Consider the following 27011-nt stretch of genomic DNA (forward strand, 5'->3'; position numbering starts at 1 on the left):
ATCCTGCCCTTTCCCCTCAAGCCAGGGGTTTCCAGTCCTTAAATGCACAAGCTTCCCCTCTGGACACCGAAACAGTCTTGCTAGGGTCACTCTGGTGGTGTCTCTGAGCTTTGCATGACTCTTTATGAATGGGCCCAGCGCTTCCTGCCTCCCTCCCACCTCAGATCTGCTTCCCACCACCGAGGCCCTTCGCCAGCCAGCAGCAGCTTACAGGGCTAGTCTGCAGCCCCCAGTGCCTCTGGGAGAGTCCTGCTGCAGGGCAGACATCAGGAGCGGGGTCTAGTCTCACTCAGTCACAGGCGGGGCTAGCGTGGGACAGAAGGAGCAGTGGAAGCTTCTGCCCACGAGCGCAGGCTCAGAATGACGACCCGGAGAAGGTCGATCGGTCCAGCAGCACTGCGTGGGGTGAATTGAGCAGCGAGAGACTGGGGTCCGAGAGATGGGGAGCTGGTGGGGCTGGGGGTCTGAATTGGAGGGAGCGTGAAAGAGCTGAAAGGTCGAGGGAATCTGAGAGGCAATGAATGATGAAGAAGAATGAGCGGTCAATCTGCCCAGTTACTCAGAGAAACCCTGGGGTTCTGAGGAGCGAAAAATCAGCCTTAGCCGAGGGGCTTAGGCTAAGGGGGGGGCCCCGGGAATGAAGAGGGAAGTCGGCACAGGAAGACGCTGTTGAGGAAGGAAGATGAGGAGCTTGGGCTGCTATCAGCCACCGTGAGCCAATGCCCCACACGGTTGGCTATGTCCTGCTCCTGCGGACCGAGGCTAGCGCTAACTTTGTAAAGACAGAGGGCACCCTAGGTGGCGCACAGAGACCAGAACAACAGAGCCCGGGATTGCACCCCAGCTCCGCACTCGCGATGATGTGGCCTCCATCATGTTATATGATGTCTCTGTATTATGTCTCCTCATCTATAGGGGCAGCACAATCATGTCCACTCCATTATAAGGGTGGCACGAGGCAACCCACGCAGAAGATTGGAAACCGTGCCGATCCCCTAGGAAGTGTTCAATAAATGTTAGCCAGTGTTCCCGGCATCGTCCTATAGATTGGACAGCTGTCCTCACAGAGGCCAGAGCGGAACCCTGAGGGCAGGTGAAACTACAGGCAAAAGAACTAGTCGGGAGGAAAAGCCTTGGATAGCATGGGCGTGAAGAGGCTATGTTGAGATCCTGTTCGTTTTTTCCCCTCCAGACTCCTTTTTTGAACGTGAGCTTCCCGGATTGGTGCCTGGGGTGTGTGTGACGAATCTGGTCAAGATTTTTGAGCCCAGTGGCAAGCCAGCCGTGGACTGTCTTAACATCACTTTCTACGAGGACCAGATCACCGCCTTCTTGGGACACAACGGAGCCGGGAAAACCACCACTTTGTGAGTCTTCCTGCAAAGGAGCAGCATTGCCACTCCCTGTCTTCTCATTTCTTGACTTTATTCTTTCCCTGTCCGTTGCAGTCTACCATTCTCATCCTTGGGTAAGTATTGGACTAACCACAAGGTAGGTGGTTCAAAACCACCAGCCACTCCACTGGAAAAAGAGATGAGGCTATCCCGTCCTAGGAAAAGTTACTGCTTTGGAAACTCAATCTGGCGTTGCTAGGAGTTGCAATTGACTTGATGGCAGTAGGTTTGTTGTTTTTTATGTTTTCTTTTGTTTTTATAATCATTTTATTAGGGGCTCATACAAATCATCACCATCCGTACATGCATCATCTGTGTCCAGCACATCAGTACATATGTTAACTTCATCATTCTCACAACACCCGCTTTCCACTTGAGCCCTTGGTGTCAGCGCCTCATTTTGCCCCCTCCCTCCCCGCTCCCCCTCCCGCTGAACCCTTGATAATTTATAAATTATTATTATTTTATCATATCTTACCCCATCCAACGTCTCCCTCACCCACTTCTCAGCTGTCCGTCCCCCAGGGAGGAGGCCATATGTAGACCTTGTCATCTGTTCCCCCTTTCTCCCTCCCCTTCCCTCCACCCTCCCACCATCGCCACTCTCTCCACTGGTCTTGGGGGGTTCATCTGTCCTGGGTTCACTGTATTTCCAGTTCCTATCTGTGCCAGTGCACCTCCTGCGGTTTTTTTTATGTTTTCTTTCTTTTTTTTTTAAATCCTTTTATTGGGGGCTTGTACAACTCTTATCACAATCCATCCATCCATTTCGTGAAGCACCTTTGTACATTTGTTGTCATCATCATTTTCAAAACATTTTCTTTCTACTTTTTCCCCTCCCTCCTTCATGAGCCCTTGATCATTTATAAATTATTATTATTTTTCACCCACTGTTCTGTTATCTTTTCTTTTCTTTTGGTTCACTCTCTATGTGTGGTTCCCGGGATGTCGTTCCAGTGAACTGCAGGTTAAAGTTGGCTGCATGTCTCGGTTCATTTGATTTGCACCAGAAGCCTGAGAGGAAGATGGAGTGAGTTCATTGTCCTCTTGGTGTGCCTGTTGTTGCTGTTGCTGTGGTGGTTGCTAGGTACCCTCAAGTCGGTACCAGCTCATTGCAACCCTACATCCACTGCTGCGGCCACTGTGTCCATCCGTCCCCTCAATGGACTTGCCTTTATTTGCTGAACCTCCACTTTACCAAGCATGACGTCCTTTTCCATGGACTGATTGCTCTTGATAACATGTCCATAGGACTTAGATGAAATCAAGCCATCCTCGCTTCTAAGGAGCATTCTGGCTGTACTTCTTCCAAGACAGATGTGTTTGTTCTTCTGACAGTCCATGGTACTCTCAATATTCTTCACCCACTTCGTAGTTCACACACATCAGTTCTTCTGCCGTCTTCCAGCCCTCCCACAGATAAGAGGCCACTGAAAATACTGTGGCTTGGGTCAGTGCACCTCAGTCCTCAAAGCGACAGCTTTGCTTTTCAATACTGTAACATGTTTGCCCAGCGCAATATATTCTTTTAATTCATAACTGCTGCTCCGTGAATAGTGATCGTGGCTCCCAGACAAATGAAATTCTTGACAACGTCATTTCCTTCTCCATTTAGTGTGCTGTTGACTGTTGGGCCGGTTGTGAGGATATCTATATTCTTTACAGTGAGCTGCAAACCATACTGAAAGCTGTAGTTTTTTGTTTTGTTTTGAATTTTCATCAATATGCACTCCGAATCCTGACTTTCAGCAAGCGCCGTTGTGCCCTCTGCATAGTCCAGGTTGTTAAGAAGCTTCTTCCCATCCCGATACGAAGCTCTTCTTCCTATAGTCCAGCATTTCAGACCATTGAATCAGCATACAGACTGAATAAGTATTGAAAAGGATACAACCCTGAAGCGCTCTTCTGATGTGACACCAGGCACTGGCTCCGTTAGAACAGCCTGCTGAGCTCTGTGCAGGGTCTTCATCAGCACAGTGACGTGTCCTGGATTGCCCATCCTTGTCCCTGGTCCTCAGATTGGTTGTGATCCGCATAATTGACTGACTGGTGTAGCATAGCCAAGACACACAAACAGACATCGATCTAACGTCAACAGTGTTACCCTGTGCCCTGAATCCAGCTCGAAGGCAGCAGCTCCACCCTGACGTACGGCTCCGACCACTGCTGACCGGTCTTCAGCAAAGTGGACTCCCTGGTGATCTCAATGCTGCTGTTCTCTAATTTCCGCGTCCCGTTGGGTCACCTTTCTTCGGGACGGGCACAGAATGGATCTATTCCAGTCAGGTGGCCAAATACCTCTCTTCCCAGTTCTTTAGGATCGACTGGTGAGCGCTTCCAGTGCGTCACCTGCTCGTGGAGACAGTTCCGTTGGCATTCTGTCCATTCCTGGAGCCTTGTCTCTCGCTAAAGCTGTCTTCAGCGCCCTGGACTTCTTCCTTCAGTGGTCAAGTTCTTGACCCTAGACCAACTCTTGACACGATTAAACTTTCACTCACTCTTTTTCCATAGATGTTTCTGTGTGTCTTCCTTCTTCTTTTGGTATTTCCTATATCATTCAATATTTTGCCTATAGAATACATCAATATTATAACCCAAGACTTGGGTTTTTATTCTTACAACTTGAGATATGCTGAGCGTGTTCTTACGTTTTAGCTTTCCAAGTCTCAGCGCATGTCATTATAATATCTTTGTCTTCCCAAGGTGCCCTTTGAAATTTTTTGCTCAGCAATTTAACTTCATCATTTCTTCTATTTGCATTAGCTACTCTACCATCAAGAGAAAGTGTCAGCGTCTTTGCTAACATCCACTTTGGTCCTTTTTTCTTTTCTTTTTCTTTAATGACTGGTTGCTTTCTTCATGCATGATGCTCTTAATGTCATCCCACAACTCGTCAGGTCTTCTGTCATTAGTGTTCAATGCACAAAACCTGTTCTTGAAATGAGCTCCAAATTTAGGCGGGATATACTCAAGGTCACATTTTGGTTCTCGTAGATAGTTTTCTTTTTCTTCAGCTTCAACTTGAACTTATATCTGAGCAAGTGATGGTCTGTCCCACAGTGGGCCATTGGCCTTGTTTTGGCTGATGATCCTGAGATTCCCATCACCTCTTCCCACAGATGTACTCAATCGGATCCTGTGCATTCTTTCTGGTGAGGTCCATGTGTCTCGTCACATTTATGTTGTTGATAAAAGGCATTTGCAATGAAGAAGTCATTGGTCTTGCAAAATGCTATCATGCATCTCTAGTTTCTTTTATAACACTAAAGCCACATTTTCTAACCACTGCTCCTTCACTTTTGTTTCCAACTATTGCATTCCAACTGCTAATAATTATCAATGCATCTTGGTTGAATATTTGATCAGATGCACATTTAATCAACTCATCTGTCAGTTTGTTGTATTTGCATGGTGGCTTGCATGTTGTGGTGATGCTGGAAACTATACCACCAGTATGTCCAATTAGCAGGGTCACCCATGGTGAACAGGTTGTAGAAGGACTTCACGACCAAGAGTGCTAGGAAGAAAGAGTTGGTGGTCCACTTTGAGGGATTATTGAAAATCATATAAATAGCCGTGGAACATCGTCATATGCAATGCTGGAAGATGAGCCTCCAGACTGGAGGGCACTCAAAAGATGATGATGGAAGAGCTGTTTTCTCCAAGCAGAGTCGATGGTGTGTGTGAAGAAAAGCTTACAGAACCTATATTTGCTGATAGGGCACATGTAAAATGAAAAGAAACAGCTGCAGACATCGATTAATAATTGGAACATGATATGTAAGAACGTAGGAAAATTGGAAGTCATAAAAAATAAAATGGAGTAGAAAGAGGGAACCAATTACAAGAATCTAAGTATTGCCTCCTCCCTGGAGGATGGACAGCAGAGAAGAGGGCGGAGGGAAACATCGGACAGGGTAACTTATAACAAAACTATAATAATTTATGAACTATGAAAGGTTCATGAGGGAGGGAGAAAATGAGCAACTGATATTAGGGGCTAGAGTGGGAGGCAAATGTTTTGAGAATGTTGAGGGCAACAAATGTGCATATGTGCTTGACACAATGGATGTATGTATGAATTGTGATGAGAATTGTACAAGCCCCCAATAAAATAATTTTTTTAAAAGATGAAAAAATAAATAAATAAAATGGGAAATGAGGAGCTGATACCAAGGGCTCAAGTAGAAAGAAAATGTTTTGAGAATGATGATGGCAACAAATGTACACATGTGCTTGACACAATGGATGGATGGATGGGTGGGTGGATGGGTGGATTGTGATAAGAGTTGTACAAGCCCCCAATAGAATGATTTAATTTTTTTTAAAAAGGAAGACGATTGCATTAACCATCAAAAAGAGCATTTCAGAGTGCTGTCTGTAATAGGATAATATTAAGCAGCTACAAGGAAGTCCAGTTAATGCAACTTTTATTCAAAGTTATGTTCCAAGTATTGAAGCTAATGATGAAGAACTTGAAGCATTCTACAAACATTTTCTACCTGAAATCAATTAAACATGCAATCGGCAGCATGGTTCATTACTGGTGATTGGAATGAGAAAGTTGAAACAAAGAGTATCCATACACGGTATCAGAAACAAAAGTATTAGCCGTTGGAAAATATAGCCTTGGTGATAAAAATAAAGCTGACAGAATTTTTCAAATCAGTTCCAATGATTTCTTCATTGCAAATACCTGTGTACCCTAGGAAGTCAGTATTCAACTAGTCGAAGTCACTTTTTGAATGTCGTTGAGCACCATTGGCTCAGTGGGACTGGAATCAGGGTCTTCCACCACATGGTGTTTTCTCTTCCACAGCTGCTCATCTCTGACATCCGGGAACCCTCTCCACTCCTATCCCCTCTGGCATCCCTGTCCCTGAGGTTCTGATAAAGCCACTGTCATCAGCATCAAATGCGCTACAATTGGTAGTTGCCAGTGAGTCGATTTCAATTCATCCCAACCCCACGTGTGCAGCGTAGAACTGCCCCACAGTCCTCAAAGCTGTGCCTGTTCCCATGCGGATGGCCATGCCCATTGTCAAGGGACCTCTGGATAGGTTTGAACCAGCAACCTTAAGGCAAATAGTCAAGAGCTTCACGGTCTGCAGCACCCAAGGACTACTTATTTCTATAGAATATTCCTTTGCTGGCTGCTTACTAGGCAGGCTTCTACATGGGGAGGGGGCGGGAACTGACGAGAGTTGGCAGTAGTTCTGGAGAAAGATAAAACGCTGTGCTCTAGAGCAATGGTTCTCAACCTGTGGGTCGCGACTCCTCACAGGGGTTGCTCAATTACAGTAGCAAAATTCAGTTGTGAAGTAGCAACGAGAATAATGTTATGGTTGGGGGGGTCACCAGAACATGAGGAACTGTATGAAAGGGTGGCGGCCTTAGGCAGGTTGAGAACCACTGCTCTACAGGGACTTGTAGGATGTCAGCAGGCATTGAAAGCCCAAGTCAGAGCAGAGTAAAGCTGTGTGAGGGTGGCTCAGCGCCAGGTCCCCGAGGCCCTTTCAAGAGCTTGCGCGCCCTCTGCTGAGAAGGGGGCTCATTGGTCTGGTTTCCCCAGCAGCCTTGGAGGCAGCTCTCTCGCGGGGCGCTGAGCCCACGTGGTGCGTAGTCATCTTGTCCCTTGACTTTTCAAAAAGCAAAGCCTCAGGAAGGAACAGCAAAGTGCACACCCTGCGCTGGAATGTTCTCTGAGGGCGGTTCGGTGTGAATGGAATGTGGGGCCCTGCTCGGTTCTGTTTCCCCCTAGTGTTGATCGACAGAGACTTCAACTTGTAAATCCAAGTTCAGCTGGTGTGAGATTGTATCGGAACTCGGGACAAAGGTGGGCGCGGCTGCACTAGCGCGCCCCGCGTTCTCTCCCGGTGAACTAATGGTCAGGGAGCCCTGAGCCTCATCGAAAGAGCAAGCGGTTGACTTGGTCCGCCGCCGAAACACAGCTGCTTCGGGCGCTCTGATGGCAATCATGCCTTCCAGCTTCACTTCATGCAAGGGCACTGCCCGACATGCTTCAGCTTATGTAATCTCCGCAGCTGCTCCATGAGGCGGACGGCCGACGCCGACTCCTCACTTATCAACGACCTCCTTATCTGACATTCTGAATTTGCACCGAGAGTTAAAAAACAAACCAACCCTGCGAATCCACTCTTGGGTGTTGCCATCTACACCTGCCAGTGTGCAGGCTGAGGTCCGAGGGGGAGGACGGTGATGTGGCCTTGACAGGGCCGTGGGTCTCCGTGGTTTCGCAGTTATGTACTGATGGTCTGTAATGTGAACTATTGCCGTTACGTAAGAATATAGGCACCCTCCTTTGTGCGCTCTGATGCCATCATCCTTTACATCCTGTTTACGTCATGTTGATTTTCACGTGATGGCGCGATCTTGGATGCCTCCACGCATCCCATTGATACGTGAGGAGTGAGTTTATTTCCCGTTTTTCAAAGCAGTCCGTAGTTGTTACTGGACTTTGTAGCTGTGGGGTCTCAACCTGCTACTCCCTCACGGCCATCAAGCCAATACTGACGCAGAGCGAGCCCATAAGACAAGGTAGAATTTCCTGTCTGTTTCCTGTAAGGTTGTGGACTGTTGATGGGAGTAGACGGCTCCGTCTTCCTCCCTCAGAGCTGCTAGCTGTTTGGGACTGCCGACCTTACAGATACCAGCCCGATGCATCTCCACAAAGCCACCAGGGATCCTGCGGATGATGCACTGGGTGGTCATCCGTGGGCCTGGCTTTAGTCCATGGATGGGGGGAGTGGAGGACCACCTTCCATGCAGGAGGCGTGGTTCTCCTTAGGCGAATGTACCTTATGCATAGCCTCTCCCATCTCCCACTGGACGCTGTGTGTGACCCCGACGCTCAGTGGAGCTTCCAGACGGAGCTGGACGAGGAAGAAAGGCGGGGTGATCTACTTCTGAGTAGCCTTCCGTGAAACCATTTGGGATCACAGTGGTTCAATCCTCGACCCATCGTGGCGAGGGTGCAGAGAGGGCCGTGCCCCTTTCTGTTGCGTGTGGCACCCCCATGAGTTGGGGGGCTGGCTCAACAATTGCTAAGAAGCACTCACATGGAAGGTGCTAGGGCCTCTCGCCATCAGGAAGACTTTAGTCTGGACTTCGGAAGGGAACACCGATTTTTCATTGTCTGTGACTTTGCCCTCTGGTGCTGTTGTTTGGTTTGGTTTGACACCCACAGTGCCAAGCACTGTGATGCTCAGCTGAGGAGGGAGCTACGGTTGCAAGAGAACATGCTGGCCCTTGCAGGCAGGCTTACTCAGCGCGGACTGGGTGGGATTGCAAGGTTAATGAGAGTAGACTACAGCTCATAAAATGATATAGATGAGGGGCTTTAAAAAGCTTGTGGAAAAATGGAATGAAAAGATCATGAAACATTTAGAAAGTTTTTGAAGCATATGTATATGTACACATATGTACTGTATCTATATGTGTGTATATGTATGTGTATAAATATATGTGTGCATATAGATATAGGTTTTTAATTATATTAAAAGGTTAATTAAGGGCCAGGGGGAGCATGTTCTGAGGCTGGGACTGCCTGAGGCCTCCCTAACTGCCTGGGAGAACGAGGACTGGACGCAGAAAAGGCGAGCCATGGGACTGGCTAGCTGTCTGCGGGTGGGCCTGCTTGCTCAATTTGCATGTGGAACTGTCGCCACAGCTAATGAGTATTTGAATTTCATTCAGAGGCGCGAGTGGGCATCGCCAGGAGAGGCCTCCCTGGCCTGTTGAGGTGCTACCCTCTCAAGATGCACTTCTCAAAACCTGCTCTTCTGCCCACTAACCCCCTCTGACAGGTCCATCCTGACTGGCTTGTTACCCCCGACGTCAGGGACTGTGCTTATTGGGGGAAAGGACATTGAAACCAGCCTGGACGCGGTCCGGCAGAGCCTCGGCATGTGCCCGCAGCACAACATCCTGTTCCACCAGTAAGTCAAACCAGAATGGAGACCCTCCCTCTCCCCCCCACCCCGATCCTCACCCTTGCCCCCCAGGACGGGCACTCTCTGGAGCCCAGCTCAGCGATGCCAGGTCTGCAGGCAGATGGAAGTGGTTCTGTTCGCCTTCCAAGATGCTCCAGGTGCTGTTGTCCCGGTGCATGGGGAGCAAGGCCCCTCCGATGGGGGCTGGGGCTCTGGCAGAGTGGCCACCCCTGGACCTTGGCTGAGGACCCTGGTCATTCTCAGGCATCAGAAGGAGGCAAACCAGGCTTTCCTTCTGAAGCCAGGATGCTGAAGACTGACTTTCAGGGTCCTTGTCAGCTACTTTATCGCCAATTAAAATCTCTTTGATTTCTTATTTACAAATCTATGCAGAGACATTGTTGAGAGAGAGAGAGAAGGAGGGAAGCTGACAGAAAGGAAGGGGGAGGATAATCAGAAAGAACTCAAAGGCATCTCCACTTCACCATCCAGTGATAAACTGTTGTCAGCACTTTGGTAGCAAATCAAACTACGTTTTAGAATTTTCTCCGCGGCAGTGAACAAAGCCGAACAACCAAACCCACTGCCACTGAGACAAGTCTACGTCAGGGGCTTCCAAGGCTCCCCATCTTTGCAGGAACAGAGAGCCTCATCTTTCTCTCAAGGAGTGGCTGATGGGTTTGAACCACTGACTGTGCAGTTAGCAACCTAATGCTGAATCCGTGGTGCCACCAGGCCTCCTTGATATTCTTAAAAACTCACTGCCACCAAGTTCATTGACAGACTCACTGACCCTACTCGACAGGGTAGAACTGCCCCTGTGGGGTTCCAAGACGAATTCTTTGTGGAAGCAGAAGCCTTGTCTTTCTCTCTGGGAGCAGCTGGTGGTTTCAAACTGTCGACCATGTGGCTAGCAGCCCAATGTGTAACCACTATACCACCTGGGTACATATATATCACGCATATATGAATGTACCTCTTAATCCTTAAGTGGAGTCCCACTTAAAATGGCTGATGCCGGTGGCTGGTGTTTGGATCCACCCGGATGCTCCTCAGAAGAAAAGGTGGCCCCCAGCCTCCCCAAAACCAACCCTTGAGAGCCCTGTGGCGCACGTCCCACTCCCGGGCACACCAGGCCACCACGACATCACCTGAGCCTATAGATTTGTCCTCCGTTATCAAATTATAAAGAGAATAAAACTGTACACGAAACTTTGAAATATACCGCTTTTGAAGTGCTTTTTTCTAACCCAAGATATCATGCACACCTGTTCGTGTTGTTGACTCTCCTTTCATAAAACAATTTTGGCGATTGTAATCGTATTCCAGCATATAAATGTCTCACTGAAGTAATCATCTCTTGCTGGCTATTTACGCGGGCCTTGTGCTTGCTTTTGCTGGTGTCTTCTAAACACCACCACGAGGAGCATCTTCATCACTTCGTCTTGGCTCGGTCCTAAGGTTCATCGCCAGCAGTTCGATCCTAAGGTTCATCGCCAGCAGTTCGATCCTAAGGTTCATCGCCAGCAGTTCAATCCTAAGGTTCATCGCCAGCAGTGGAACTGCTGAGCTCAGGGCCTTTGTCGCTCCTTGCCCCGCCCCCAGCCTCACGGTGGCCGAGCACCTCCTGTTCTACGCCCAGCTGAAAGGGAAGTCCTGGGAGGAGTCCCAGATGGAGATGGAAGCCATATTAGAGGACACGGGCCTTCACCACAAGAGGAACGAGGAAGCTCAGGATCTCTCAGGTGTTTGGGGTGGGAAAGCACAGGGCTTCGGATGGCAGACACCACGGTTTCCCGGGCACCTCAGGAAAGGGGTGGTGGTGGTGGTGTGGACAGTGGGATTATTTGCGTATAACAGGCAAACTCCTGCGGATTGGAATCTTCTACCAGGCCATCCTGGGGTGGGAGGAGCAGCCCGGGCCTGGGTCATTTCCCACAGGGAACATGGGCTCCCAGCAGCGCACGCTTCATTTGTTCTGGTCTGGCCCCGCTTGACCTCCACCGTGACAGCAGCCTTCAGACAGTCCGAGGCACACAGGCAGGGATTGCCTCCCCACTGGCGTTTTAAAGGCTGCAGCGATGTCTCCAGAGGCAGCGTCAGATGGCTGCTGGACTTACGGTGTGCCCTGTGTGTCACCAGCCCCGGGGGCCCCCCCCTCTCCCCGTGACGCCCCCTCCCTCTCTGATCCCCAGGAGGCATGCAGAGGAAGCTGTCTGTTGCCATCGCCTTTGTGGGAGATTCCAAGGTGGTGGTTCTGGATGAGCCCACCTCGGGGGTGGATCCCTACTCCCGACGCTCCATCTGGGACCTGCTCCTGAAGTACCGCTCAGGTAACGCTCCCCGGCAGGACACCACACCTGGAGTTTGGCATCTTGTAACCGCACTCACTAGGCTCAGAAGGGGGCTCTCTCTGTGACTCCGTTGACTCTGAGTGCCAGTTGAGTCGTCCTGACATTTTTACACCATCATCAACAGGAGTCACTAATGGCACCGCCCACTTCCCAGAATATTCTAGGTGTCTTTGGCCTGCAAACCAAAGGTGCCACTGTGAGGGAATTTTTTTTTTTGCAGGGGGGTGGGGGCAGTTAAGGGGAGCCTCAGAGCTATGGGGTGGCCACTCAGGACCAGGGCTCAGGGCTGCATGGTGGGGGTGCAGCGCCACAGGGGACTGCGATAGGCAGGCACGTCTCAGAAGCCTTCCGCTGTCATGTCCCCGTCCAACCGGAGGGCACCATGCTGTCCTCGAGGCACCAACAAGCCGGGCGCAGAATGCCACGGTCAAAGCCGAGTTCCCCGCCCTTCACTCCGTGTGCACTGCATTCCCCAGGTCTTTCCCTGGAGACTGGACGCCAGCGAATCCTCCCTACCTTGTTCCTTTGAATGGCGTCTCTAGTTAGTACAAAGGGCGCTTCCAAAATTTGTGGGGGTTGGGGGTGGAATTTAAGGAGACTGGAATCTGTCCACAAACTTTCTGAAGGCCCCTCATCTAAAGCCACATGGGTACACATGTTTGTCCTTTGCCAAGACTGTAAGCGTGGGCTTTGCGATCCAGAGAACACACACCTGCAGCTCAGTCGACGCAGATGGTGGGATTCGGCGGGTCGGGGGGTGAGGGGGTGGGGAGGGGCTGTGCACCCGTGGGCAATGGTCGGTGTTCCTCGGTGGAACTTGTTTTCCCGTGTGAGCTCCCAGTTGGTGTGGACACCTCCAGGAGACGACTGTCTGCAGCACATCCTTCCTTGCCTCCCGCCCGGCCCAGTGCCTGGCTCTCCTTCCTCAGGCCCTTTCCCTTGCAGGCAGAACCATCATCATGTCCACTCACCACATGGATGAAGCGGACCTCCTGGGGGACCGCATCGCCATCCTTGCACAGGGCAAGCTCTACTGCGCGGGCACCCCACTCTTCCTGAAGAACTGCTTTGGCACGGGCTTCTACCTCACCTTGGTGCGCAAGATGAAAAACATCCAGAGCCAAGCAAGAGGCTGTGAGGTACGGGAGGGCCCAGCCGGGGTGAGCGGGCCTGCTCTAGCGGTCAGAATTGGGTGCTCTATTCCTGGGGTCATTTGCAGGTGTGGACGGACGGACACACTGAGCTCTCCCGCAGGGATGCCCAGCCCAGCATGAATGAACTAGTTTTAAATGGCCTGAGGTGGTTCCCGTCCACTGGTGCACGTGGTCAAGGTGCTAAGGGAAAGGTTGGCGGGTTGGGGCCACCCAGCGAGGCCTTTGCTGTAAGACCTGGCTGTCTACTTCCAAGGAGCGTCTTTGAAAACCCAGTGAAGCACAGTTCTACTCTGTCGGAATCAACTCAGGGCGACTGGCTCTCCCCCAACTCCGGATGTGCCTCCTTCTGGAAGGGTAGGCTGTTTGAAGAGGAAGGGGGTTCGCGCTTCCTTTTGTCTCTGCCAACATTTATGTTCCCTAAATAAACCCGAGTTCCACAGGCAAAGGAGGCTAAGAAAAAGCCTTCTGATGAACAGTACTCTACCAAAGGGATGCTTAAACAAGAAGCTCAGCCGGACCAGCTCAGCCATCAGGAGACCCAGGGTCAGCACCTGGCCTCCAGGTGCACAGGCTGTGATCCTAGGCGAATCATTTCATTCCTCTGAGGTTTTTCCACCTGCAAAGTGACCCCATGGCCTCTGCCTTCGCTTCTCTCTGGACTGGGGCGAGATCCTGTGTGAGGCAGCGTTCTGGGCTTCCTGAGAAAAGGCATTCCTGGCTCCGTGGGTCCTGGCTGTTACGGTGCACCCGCGCCTATACTTCTGGCCCCTCGGGAGGGAGGGTCCGGCTGCTGCTGGCTCTTGCCTTTTCTGCCGGTGGTGGAGATTTCCAGGGGCCAGAGGGAGGGCGGAGCAGAGCGCCTGCCCTGGTAGAGCAGCCCCTGCCCCATAACTGATGGCCCTCCAGAGGGGAGAGATCCTTTGAGGTTCTGCTGCTTGGTGCCTGACTCACACCCTCAGCAGGATGAAATCAAATGGCCCCACCCTCACAGGGCTCAGATGAAATGATGAGATTAAAATGGAGACAGGGAAACACACACATGCACCCATACTGGGCACACTTGGCGGCGAGAAAAAATCAAGTGTGGAGGGGACAGCACTTGGCACCAGGGAGATGCTATCAAGGACGGCGTGTCTCTCGCCAGTCATTCTGTCCTCTCTTACAGGGGGCCTGCAGCTGTGCAGCCAAGGGTCCTTCCCTCGGGGGGTGCCCAGCCCGTGTGGATGAGCTCACTGCAGAACAAGGCTTGGACGGTAAGGGCTCCGTTCTGGCTGCCATCTCTCAGAATGGTTGGGTGTGTCCTGCTGGGATGCATTTTCACAGGAGCACAGAAAGAACTCAGTGTACTTCTCCGGCCCAGCATCGTGCCATCGCTCCGTTTTTCCTTTGAGTTTTCTCCTTCTTCCGCCCGCCCTCATTCCTGAAAGGGATTTTCAAAGCCATGGCCCCACGCACGCTCTCTTTAATGAGGAAGCCAGCCTTGGTTCACCCCGCGCTCTTGATGACATCCGGCCCCCACTGCTGGCTCCCAGAGGTATCCCTCGGTGGCTGGGGAGAACAGCGCTCCGTGCGGCCCTCTGCTGGAGACACAGTGCTAGCGCACAGTCTGCGGAGAGCGCGGGGATGGCAAGTCAATGTGAGCAACAGCACACATCCCAGGCGACCCTCAGCTTCCTATGGTCCATAGATTCTCTCCCAGATGGAGGGAATTTAAGTCTCCTAAGGGGCGCCCCTCACCTCCACAGAGAAGCCACAGAAAGGCTCTTCCTGAAGAAGTGGTCTCTGGCCCTGAAGGTTGTGAGCCCAGGGATTCAGAGTCCTCCCCAGCCCCTCCCCTAGGGGTGCGTTTGCGAATGGAGGACGGCACACCCCGAATTGCCCAGGTAGAAGGGAGCTCACTGGATGTGCTGACGCTCGCCGGCTCATGGAGCAGGGAGGCCTGCTGCTTCTCCACATGAAAAGCGCAAGCGAACCGAGCTCTACTGAGCAGAGTTGTTTTCAATCTGAGGAATCTGAGGGGCTTCAAAAAGTTCGTGGAATGAAAGGAGAATGGGATATCCCCCCACCCCACCCCCCATGAGCCTTTAGAAGCGCCTCGGTGCTAACCGCAGCCTGCGTGAAGCAGGAAGCCCAGGCCACACTGGGGTGTGATGCTTACAAGCTGAGAGAAAGGGCCTAAAGTTACGCTGTCCAGTCTGCTCCCTTACCCGGCTGACCTTGACAGACTGCAAAGCGCAGACAGTCTCTGAGGATGGCATTCCCTGTCCTTTTCCCAGACTGCCTTGCCGGGTTTCTCTCCCTGCTCTGCGAATGTTTGTGCAGGGAGGAATCTTTGCTTCAAAATAATAATTAAAAAGTAAATGGACACTATGTTGAATGACTGGTCTACCAAAATCAAGTCGGGAGCAGGGCCAAGCGGGTTGGTCTGAATTCTCTCTTTCTTTTCTTTTTTCTCATTTGTTTGTGGTCAAATATAAACACCAAATCTGCCACTTTAACCTACAGTTCTGTGTCATTAATTCCGCTCAGGGCTGTACACTCATCACCACCGACTATATCCCAAACTTTTTCATGATGGCAAAACACCTCAACTTTCTTTCTAAATGAAGGTTTACTTTTACTGGTTTTTTTTTTTTTGGTCCAGACAAGGAATGCAGGGCATCCCTATTCTATGCAAAGAGTTGCACCCCACATAAGGGAGGGAAGATCATTTGACTCCCCAGTTAGCTCCTTGAGTGACCCGTGCACCCTCAGACCACACACACACTCACAGACCTCCCGCCAGACCCTGAAAACCCCACTGACGTAAAGGTCCACTTCTGGAAAGGCTGACACACTCGCCTAAGACACAATTCCTGGGAATCCTGCAGCTTCAGGGTCAATTTCCTTCCGCGGAGAACAATGACCTTAATCCCTAGAGAGCGACAGGGCAGATCCGCTTCCTCACACACAGCTCTCTCCAACCTTGTGATGGAGTCACCCTGAGCCAGAGGCCATGGAGCCCAGGGGTGGGCGCGACATGAGACCAGCCTGCCAGTCCGGCTCAGCAGAAGGCTTCGCCACTTACAAAACCAAGAGGAGAAACCCAAACCACTGGTGCTCTCAGCTCCCCCCGAGAACGGCTTGTTCAAGAGTGTGACCGCTTCCCAGAGCCCCTTCCCCTTCGGCCCCCCTCTTAGGTGAAGCACGCTATGGACCTGCCTTTTCAGACACCCCTTTTTCTTTCTTTCTTTCATTAGAAACGAAATGCCTAATTTTAAAGTAAACATGCTCCCTCATGTACGAAAGTCGGTTCCTAATGGAGGAGCGTATGGAGGAAGTACTTGATATTTGGCACTTCCCCACCCCCTCCTAAGCACCTCTCCCTCTTCCCTCTGGCCAGAGCGCCGCCAAGCCCTTGTGAATTTCCTGTGACTTGGATATCAAGTTTTGTTTTCTTGGCGCAGACAGATGCAATTCCCAAGGCAAATAGCACCGTCATCCAAAAGAAGTTAGACCATGGTGGGATATGAGACCGAGGGAGGGAAATTCTCACCCCAGCCTGGCCACCTATTAGCTCCAGACATGTGTCTCGGGAAAAGTTCCCGAGAGCTTGGGCCAGACCAGGAAAGTGAAGACGAGGTTGACCTGTCGGGCTTGTGGTCAATGAGAACTAGCAGCAAGGGTGATGAAGCGCTTGCTCACCTGAGTGATGTTCCTAAGAACACTAGCACCGAAGCTTGGTGGTTGGAACCCACCCAGAGGCTGCTCTGGAGGCAGGCCTGGGGATCCGCTTCCAAAAGATCACAGCCTAGGAAGCCCTGGAGTTCCGTGCTCCACATCCCTGAGGTCACCGTGAGTTGGAATCAACCCAGAAGCAAACAAGCCACACCACACTCCCCGATGGGGGAGGTCCTATTCTGAGGGCATTGGGTGTATGCATCCACCCGAACCTCACACGCTACGAAGTGGGGACTACGATTCTGCCCTTTCCCCAGATGGGCAACTAGGATAAACCTGCCTAAAGTAGCAGAGCTTGCTTACAAGGGACAGAGCAGTGATTGAACAGGGGAGGGGCTGGCACAGGAGCATCAGAAGACCTTGCCAGGGCTGTGCAGCCCGGTCGTGGGAGTGTTTGGCTTCCACCCCCATGAACCTCTCAGGGCCCACTGTAGGGAGTGGCAGGTCTATAAGAGAGTCACTGCTTGGCTTCTAAAGGTCTGTGTTAGTCTGGGTACATTAGAGAAACAAATCCACAGAAACCCATATGTATAAGAGAGAATTTTATCTAAAAGGTAAGTGCACATCAAGAAGACATCCCAACCCAATGCTGCCCAAGCCCACAAGTCCAACATTAACCCATATGTCCGACACCAATCCACAAAATTCCCCTCCATCTCACAAAACATGCAATGATGCCGACTGTAGGAGGAAAGCCGAATCAGTGAATGTGTAAGCATCTCTGTGCTGGCAGGGGTCTCAATGTGGCTGCTCTAGCACCCAGGACTGCATCAGGGTAGGTCCATGTGGCTTCTTCTCGGGGATGTCTTGCGGGAAGTGAGCCTTGCCAGCTGAAGCAGAGAACTGGCTAAGACAGCTGCACCCTGGTCCGACCATCACAAAGCAAGAGACCCAAGAACTAGAAAGGCGAGGCTCACTGAGCCATTTATCCCTCCGCCCTTCAATTAACCCCACATGTGTTTATCGGCCAGGTTGGGGCAAAATCTTTAACTATCTCCAGGTCCTTCTTCCCAAATGAGATGAGGAAGGCAAGGGAGGACCTGGGGAAATCTCTGTCTAGTCATTTGGTTCTAGAGGGTGGAGTAGGCATCGGTCTTTCGTTCTTGTCCTAGGAGATGTGAATGAGCTGATAAAAGTGGTTTGTCACCACATTCCGGAGGCAAAGTTGGTGGAATGCATCGGCCAGGAACTTATCTTTCTCCTTCCCAATAAGAATTTCAAGCAGAGAGCCTACGCTAGTCTCTTCCGCGAGCTGGAGGAGACACTGGCTGAGCTGGGCCTCAGCAGTTTTGGGATTTCAGATACGCCCCTGGAAGAGGTAAGGCCACTCTTCAAACTGGTTTCTCTCCAAACAAGAATGGATATCTTTAAAAACCTAACCCCAGAGACTAGTTTTGTCAAAGCAAAAGCCGTAATTCCCCACTCGACCGTTTTCATTTTTTGGCGTTCTTCCTTCCTGCCTCTGTCCACACACAGACATAGTTCATGTAGTTGTGGTCCGTGCGCATGCGTTTGTGTATTTCTAGAAGTCTGTGTTCCTAGATAAAAGGAGCCCTGATGGTGCCGTGATTACGCTTGTAACTGCTCGCTGAAAGGTTGGGAGTTCGAACCCACCGGCAGCTCTGCAGGAGAGCCGTGGCTGTGTTTGCCTTGGAAACCCCGTGAGGCAGTTCTGCGCTGACCTCTAGGGTAGCTGGGCACAGACTTGACAGCCTCCGTGGGTTGGTTTTTGTTTTGTTTTATTTTGCTTTGTTTTAGGTTCTCAGATAGTCATAACATAGTTCCTTCCCATTCTGAAGAAATACTCAACAAAAGTGAACTTGGGTTTAATTTTTCTGAGCGAAAAGGCCAACACCAAATTCTCTCTTTTTCTCTTCTGGACAGATTTTCCTGAAGGTCACGGAGGCTTCTAACTCAGGACCTGTGTTTGTAGGTATGTGGCTGCGGGTCTAGCTTGTAGGTCGACTCTTCCCCCCAGGCTCTCTTTTAGAAGGTCCAAGGCTACACTCATGAAACAACAAAGCAGGAGAGTACTCCTCGTCTGTTTGAATCTGGACCCAATACCAGGGCTGTTGCCTTCTTGGGTTCTTTGAAGAACAACGGAACAGCTAACTGAGTTAGCTCCGGATGGGGCACTCCTGGCAAAGCAGGATTCTTCTGCAGGGAGTAACATTCCTAAGGCTGCTGTTAGTTTATCCATCCCCAAATAGCTCGCCCCCTCCCCTGGCCTCACGCCTGCCCTCCTCCTCTGGTCTCCTCTCCTCCCCTCTCCTCCCTCTGCCATCTTTGAAGAAGGAAGCCTCAATGAGTGACAGCTGGTAGTCTTTAAAGACAATGGTGACAGTCTGTCCAACCCAGATACCAGCTGCAGAGATCACTTGGAGATCTCGACAAAATCATTTTAGATCTAGACAACATCTGTTTAGTGGATTTAGTGCCCTGTGGACCTTTGAAGGTGTAGAGATCAAGATTCCTGTGGATTGAGGAATTCCCTCTACTACATGTGCCAATCTGGTTCCTTCCATGATGTCTACCAAAATCCCACCACCCACAATGCATTTCTAAGTTCAGAAGACTCTACTATGAAGGGTGGGGACACAGAAGTGCGGGAGCCTGGCCTGCAGGAACTCACGCCATTCCTGAGAGTACAAGAGGTGACGCTTCTTTCCGGCTCCCCCTTCCCTGGCTGCCCTAACCAACAACAACAAGAGCAAACTCAAAGCCATCAGTGCTGACTCACAGTGACCCTACAGGGCAGGGAAGAACAGCCCCTAGAAGTTTCCAAGACAGCACCTGTTTATGGGGAGTAGAAAGCGCTGCCTTTCTCGCTTGGAGCAGCTGGTGATTTTGAACTGCTGACCTTGCAGATTGCAACCCACCTCATACCCACTACACCATCAGGGCTCCTCCTTGCTGTCCTCGTCATAAGCAAACCTGTGTGGCAATTCTCCTCTGCTGCCTTGGGCTCCTGACACCACCCATGCCTATCGGTTTCCTCTTCTAACCAGAGTAGCGTATCACAATGCTTTCCTGAGCAAAGACCTTCTCCTCCCTTCAGGATTAGCATAGCATGCTTCTTCTCTGTGTTGCTACATAAATTATCTCAGACATGTATCTATCAGTTCTGCACAGACTGACCAATGGTCAAACATGCTCCAGTAGACAAAGCTAGGTCCTGCAGTGGCCAAGAGAGAAGCCATCATAGCAGAGCCGGAGGGAGTGGGGGGTGGGAGGCGTGGGTGTTGGGGGTAGGGGAGAGGAGAATAGAGTAGCCTCTGGAGAATGGTGCTCACCGGAGCCTAGGTTCTCTTTTCAGCTTTGCAGATACAAACAACTGAATCCTTTCAGTTCACCCAAAGGTAAAAGATGACAACAGCCAAGACTAGAATGGAACTGTGCTCTTTTGTATCAGAAGTTATGCAGGATTCAAGTGCTAAGTGACAGATTGGCAGTTCCAAGCTGTCCAGTGGTGCTGCAGAAGAAAAGACCTGGTGACCTGCTCTAATCGAGAATTATGCCCACGAGACCCTACATTCTGTTGTGTCACATGGGCTCGCTACAAGTCAGAAATGATTCAGTGGCATGCAACAGCAACATGCTAGATTCTACACACAATATTCCTTCTAAAATCCACTCTGGAAAATAAATGAGCATCAGTAGACGGTTTGGTCCACATGGGCTCTCAGAATAAGATATCCCAAGGGACCTGCCCAGGGTGTTGGCTGAGTGCAGCCTCTAGAGGGAGGCAGGTCAACCCGCAAACCTGGACTCTGTATTTTGCTAACTGAGTGGCTTTGGGTAAATCCCAGAAGCTCTTTGTCCCTTGGTTTCCTCAAATCTACAAAATCAGGGTAATAAGTGTATCTTCCTTTTTGAGTTGTTGAGAAAACGAAATGAATTGATGATATCCAAGTTATGAACACAGTTTTTGATCCTTGGTGAAGACTTACCAATATATGAATCCCAACTTTTACAAATCATCCCTTACCTCAAATTTGGTAGCACTTTATACTTGACAAAGCGCTTAACATCCACTGTCTTATGTGATTGTCACCGTAATGTCACGAGGAGTCCCGGGATGGGGCAAACACGCAGTGCACCCTGCTGTTCACTAAAGGGTTTGGCAGTGCACTTGCACTGCCAGGAGAACCTGAGAAAAAGGGCCTGGTGCCCCACTTCTGAAAGGCAGCCACTGAAAACTCTATGGAGTTTTCAAACCTTCACTCGAAGCACGCAGAGAGACTCCACAGGCTGGTTAAACTTTTGGGTAATGGGATACAGATCAGGGGATTCAAAACATTAGAGGAAACGTCAACACTTCAACAAGCAAGACAAGTAATCCAATTAAAAATTGGCAGAGGACGTGAACAGGCACTTCACCAAAGAAGACATTCAGGTGACCAAGACACATGAACGAGGACTTGAGACCATGAGCCACTTGAGAGATGCACGTCAGAACAACCAGGAGACAGCGCCGTACCCCAGGTTTAGTCGTCAAGTTCAAAGGGACAGAAAGCCACAAATGCCGGCGAAGGTGTCAAGGGACTTGAACTCTCATCCACTGCTGGCGGGTCCATGAAGCACACTGCTTCAGAAGTGGTACACATAGCACTTCTGCAGAAAGTTATACTTATGATCGAGTGAGCCCTCTGTGTCCTATCACCCTAAGAGCCATGGCATGAATATGTACACCCTTGGTCATCACAGTAGTAGTCACAAGAGCAAAAAGATGGAAACCACCTCAATGCTCACCAATGGAAAAATGGGTACCTAAACCTCGGTACCAACACAATGGACATTAAAGATTAAGGATGAGTCTGCGAAACCTCATACCATAGGTGAACCTGGAGGCTATAAGCTGAGTGAAATTAGTCACCAAACCCTGTGTGAGACCACTAGTGTAACAAGTCAAGGAATGATTTTCACACTAAAAGAAACAGACTCTGATGGCCACCAGGGATGAGAGAGAAAGGGCAGGCGGGGAAGTCACAGGCTAGACAGGGGATAGGTGCTAACCTGGAGGCAGCGGAGGGCAATGTGCAACAGGAGGAAGGTTGATCGCAAATGATGGAGGCAGGGAAAACCCCTGGGAGGTTTGCAGTGTTGAAAGGCAATAGAGGCAAATACTGTTTTAGACACAATTTTCCAACAGTGATGATCTAAGAGTAGGTTTTAGGTAGATGTGGGAGGGAGAGTGGGAGTATGCTCATGGAGAAAGCTATAGAAATAGATCTATATCCCTATATATAGCTCCATATAAAAATATATGGATTTATGTGTATGGCACAATATATGGTGCAAACACATATACAAGTGTGTGTATATCTATTGCACCACATATACAAATGGGTATGCATACATATGAATGGTTGTTGTTGTCAGGTGCCATCGGGTCAATTCTGACCCCTAGTGACCCTATGCACAATAATATACATATCACACAAATACATATATGTAAGTGTACATATTTGCAGTAAGGGGAACCCTACTGCAAGCTCATCTGTGAATGTGGTGGGACGTACAGGAGGCAAACCTGTGAACACTCTTCAGACATCAGTAAACATCTGGAGGACCGAGTCACTGGGCCTCGGGGATCAGGACCAGGACCCAGGGGCACCAGGACCGTCAGCACAGTCGAGTTCACAGAGACGATCTTCTGCACCCTACTTGGGTGAGGATTGACTGGGGTCTTAAAACCTCCCATGTAGCCAACCACGGTGCAACCTTTGGTCTTCCCTGTCCAGAGAAAAGAAGAGTGATGAAAATTGAAAGATGTCCAGAAATAATGAGTTCAATGAGCTAAGAGACCATGAAAACACCAGTTTCCACAACTCTGAGACCACAAGAAGGGGTGCCAGGCGACCCCTGCTGAACGAGCAAACTCAAACGCACTGTCACCAAGTCAATTCTGACATGCAGAGCCCCTGTAGGACAGACTAGAAGACCCCTTTGGGTTTCCAAGGCTGTCAATCTCTATGAGAGCAGACAGCCTCCTCTTTCTTCCACAAGATGACTGGTGGGTTTGAACTGCTGACCTTGTGGTTAGCAGTCCAACCTGTAAGCCACTGTTCCCCGAGCTCCTCCATTAGCCATCAGAGACAAACTGAAACTACAATGAGATATCATCTCACCCAGAGCATAATCACATACACACATATACAACAAAACAGAAAATAGCAAATAGTGGTGAGGTTGTGGAGAGATTGGAACTGGTTGGAATATAAAATGGTACAATATGGGGTTTTCTTTTAAAAGTTAGGAACAGAAATCCCATATAACCCAGCAATCCCACTCCTAAGTATATACATTAAATAGATAAATAAATAGTTTCAAACTGGACATATACACACCCATGTTCATTGCCGCATTTTTCACAATAGCAAAAAGATGGAAACAACTTACGTGCCCTTTAATGGATAACTGAATGAGCAAACTTTGGACTGCACACACGATGGAGCATGATGCAGTAATGAATAATGAGGAATGAGTAAGGCATTTCACAACATGGATGAATTTGGAGGATATTGGACCAAATAAAACAGGCCAATTGCCAAAGGACAAGTAATTGTATGAGACCAGTATTATAAAAAGAAAGAAAGAAAAGGAACCGTTTACACATGGAAAAACAAAACCTTCTTTGGTAGTTGTCAGGGAGGTGAAGAGAGGAGGAGTGAAGGGGCCTAACTAGATGGACGTTCTAATGAACGAGCGAGAGAGAAGCCGCGTTCATGATGGTGACGGGACAGGCAGTACGCGATGCGGGGGAGGCCAGCATCGCGTGACCAGGCAACGGAAGACAGTGAGCAGGACGGAAGACTAAAGGGCACCGACAGTGGTGACTACAACACAGGTAGTCCTGGAGCTATCGCAGTAACAAAAAGTCATTTCTGAGTGGGCGCATCGGTACATAGGTGCGTTAAAGAAGTGTGAGAGGATGTGAGGGGGCACCCTCCCCTGCAGTGACAGGTTTGGTTGGGGGTCTTTGTGCATATACAGTTATAGGTATTCCACGTCTGTTCATGTAGACAGTAGAGTACACCATCATGAGAACTCAGACATCACCAAACACCTCACGGGATGAAGTTTCCCATGCTCAAAGGCCAAAGACCATCGACTCAAGGCACAGCAACGTAATTCATAAAGACCATGACCCGCAGTCTCTTTTGGCTCGTTTGTGAGCCATCATCTAAGCTACAACGATGGGCCTCATCCATCTAAAGCAAAGAGAGTGAAGCAAAGACTCGGGTGAGCAGTCACCCCGAAGGTCAAGTGGACCCCACAACCCAAGGCCAGAAGAGCGAGGTGGGGCCACCTCCCACCCCTGACCGCTCTGACTGGGATCACAATAGAAGGTCCCAGTCAGAGTAGGGAAAAAACGCACAACAATGACAAAAATCAAATCACTCAATAAAAACCAGGCTTCCTGGTCTGACAGAGACTAGAGGAACTCCCCAAGCCATGGCCCTGAGACTTCCCCTACCTGAGATCGAAGCTATGCCCAGAGTCTTTGTTTCAGGTAAACCATAATCAGGACCATAAAATAAACAGTAACACCTGGGCGGAAGGTGTCCCGCAGCCCAATTACACAAATCAAAAAGTTACCATTTTCACCAAAGCCGAGAAGGCAGCAGGGTGCAGACAATCCAGCTGGTGCTCCATGGGGAGACTGGGGAGGGTGCTGACCATTTGTGAGGAAGGTGGCCTGTACCATGGAGCACGTGAAGTGCAGAAGATACAGGGGAGATGAATCTGCTCTGGGAGTTTTCACCTGAAGCACAATAAAGACCATTTTTTAAAGAAAACAGCATATTGCATTGGATAAATCTGCAAAAGACCTTTTGCAAAGTGTTTTTTTTTTTTAAATAAAAAGCAAACATGTCAATTTTTTTGACCAAGGTACACCTTGGTAACCCAAGCCGTAATACTTCCCTGTGGATGCCCAAGCTGGGCAGTGAAGAAGGAAGACTGGAGAAAAGGGGATGTCCTTGAATTGGGGCGATGGCGAAGCACATGAACTATACCACGGACTTCCAGAAGGAGGAACAAATCCATCTGGGGAAACACTACAGTCAAAATGCCCCTTCGAAGTAGGGCTGGGGAGACTCTGTCTCTCACATTGCGGACATGTGATCAGGAGAAAGCGGTCCTCAGGAAAGAACATCGTGCTTGGTAAAGTAGCGGGTCAGATTGACACAGTGGTTACCGCGATGACCTCAAACAGGGCCATGGTTGTGAGGATGGCCCAGGACTCTGCTGTGACTAGGGTCCCGTGAGTCAGAAGCCAGCTGCACTTCTAATGACAACCAGAAGGAGCAGAGGGAGCTAACCAGCTGTCTCCAGGCTGTCCCTCTCTGCTGAATGACAGGTGTTTTCCAAGTGAACATTAATTGGTCGTGTTAAACCTGAGCTGTAACATAACTTACACTTCCAATCATTTATGAAGCGCATTCACAAAGGTTGCTTCATTTAAGCTGCATAAAAACCCTTTGAAATGTCCTCTTTTCCTTCTGTGGCTGTGAAAACTCAGATCCCAACAGGTGAAATCATGCCCCCAAATGTATGCATGCTTTAAGCATCAAACCCAACCACCTGAGTTCAGTAGATTTCCCGCCACTTGTCACCAGCCTCTAAAAATTCAGTAAGAATCAAATTGACTTTGAATTTTAATTTTACAAAGTAAACAGGTATCATGTAAATATATTTTTGTCGAAAAAGAATGAAAAACATGTGAAAAGGCTAAAGACCTATTTCTCACCTGATACCCGGCTGATCCAACTCTACCTCCACAATTCGTGAACAGTAAGGGTTCTGGTAGCCATAGGAACCCTGGTGGCATAGTGGTTATGATTTGGTCTGTGCTCTGCAAGGTCAACAGTTTGAAACTACTAGCGGCCCCGTGGGAGAAAGATGAGGCATTCTACTTCCGTAAAGAGTTACAGTCTCAGAAGCCCACAGGGGCAGTTCTACTCTGTCCTATAGGGTCACCATGAGGTGGAATGGACTCGATAGCAGTGAGTTTGAGTTTGATGTGTGTCCATACATATTTTTCTTTGTATTTGATATGTATGTTTTCTAACATAGATATGATCTTATACATATGGCTTTGCAACACCATTTTTTATATGTAGTTACAGGTTTAACATCTCTCTGTGCCAATGCACTTACATTTCTCTTGTTCTCTTTGAAGGAGCCCTGGTGGCATAGTGGTTACGTGTTGGGCTGCTAACCACAAGGTCTGTAGTTCAAAACCGCTAGCTGCTCTGAGGGAGAAAGATGAGCCTTTCTACTCCTGTAAAGAGTGACTGTCGTGGAAACCCACAGGGGCAGTTCTACCCTGTCCTATGGGGTCACTTTAAGGAGGCGTTGACTCGATGGCAGTGACTTTGTGTTGTTTTTTTAGTTTGCTGTCTTTGACTGACATAAAGAATTGGATGCTTCTTTTAGATGTTTCTATCATTTGTAGTAGAAAATGAAATTTTTAAATTTCAGTGCATGGATGTACTTGGATTTCAATGAAGGGAGATTGCAATGAAGGTAGAGCCAATGCTATAAGAAAGAATGGCATATGATGTCCAGTCCAGTGGGTATTGTCTAATTATAAATTCACTCTCCCACACCAGGTAACACTCAGCAGAAAGGAGGGACCGTCAGGCTCCAACGCCCCTCTCTGGGTCCCAGGGAGAAAGTGGAGTTGATTCCCCAAGACTCTATCGGCTGCTCCACAGAGCCAGCTCCTTGCCCGGGGGACCAGCGGTGCCCAGAACCAAAGGACCCCAGCGCACCGCTCAACACGGGGGCAAGGCTCGTGCTCCAGCATGTGCAGGCCCTGCTGGTCAAGCGCTTCCACCACGCCACGAGGAGCCACAAGGACTTCCTGGCCCAGGTCTCCCTGCCAAGCGTGGCTGCGCTCGAGTTACTCCTTGCCTGGGCATCTTGTGTCGTCCCCCCCCTCCCCGGCTTTCCATCCTCCCCTGGCCGTCTGGGGCGTCACACAGCCAGCCGACCGCAGTCAGCAGAGAAAATAGAATAAGAGCGAATGTGTTGGTGCTGTTGCTTTGATTGCGTCAGGGAAGGATGAAGCTTCTTTTCACTCAGTTTTGCAGTGACCCTTCCTGGTCCTTCTTTTTTTTCCTCTGGGTGTTTTTCATTGAGAAAAATAACCCTGTAGTCGAGACAGCTGTCCGTAATGACTTGACCTTTGAGCTGCCCTTTAACCTCTGGCTAACCATTGGCCGGCAGTCAGATTCTTCACTGGTTTCCAGAACATGCCATCCTCCTCCACACCTCCGACCTGTAATGCTTTTGCATGCACACTTTCCCTGCCACAGTGATCCCTAGAAGCCAATTGGCTCCAGGGTGTGTGTGTGTGTGTGTGTGTGTGTGTGTACATCTCACACCACAGCCCTGTCTCATTCTGAGACTCCAGGGTGTGTGTGT

The 27011-nt window shown here is 49.7% G+C and overlaps 1 protein-coding gene across 1 annotated transcript in view; it reads left to right on the plus strand.

Moving 5' to 3' along the window:
• The window catches only part of ABCA4 (ATP binding cassette subfamily A member 4), a 139349-nt gene that overhangs the window by 63924 nt on the left and 48414 nt on the right, over positions 1-27011 (plus strand). The window contains exons 13-21 of the mRNA XM_045292037.1: positions 1193-1367; positions 9221-9352; positions 10952-11091; positions 11542-11679; positions 12646-12839; positions 14020-14107; positions 17687-17892; positions 18459-18507; positions 26195-26498. Coding sequence (XP_045147972.1) covers positions 1193-1367; positions 9221-9352; positions 10952-11091; positions 11542-11679; positions 12646-12839; positions 14020-14107; positions 17687-17892; positions 18459-18507; positions 26195-26498 — 1426 coding nt within the window. The remainder of the gene's footprint in view (positions 1-1192; positions 1368-9220; positions 9353-10951; positions 11092-11541; positions 11680-12645; positions 12840-14019; positions 14108-17686; positions 17893-18458; positions 18508-26194; positions 26499-27011) is intronic.

Source organism: Echinops telfairi, unplaced genomic scaffold (assembly GCF_000313985.2).
Source record: "Echinops telfairi isolate 266 unplaced genomic scaffold, ASM31398v2 ScPeMD7_443;HRSCAF=831, whole genome shotgun sequence".
NCBI classification, from domain to species: Eukaryota; Metazoa; Chordata; class Mammalia; order Afrosoricida; family Tenrecidae; genus Echinops; species Echinops telfairi.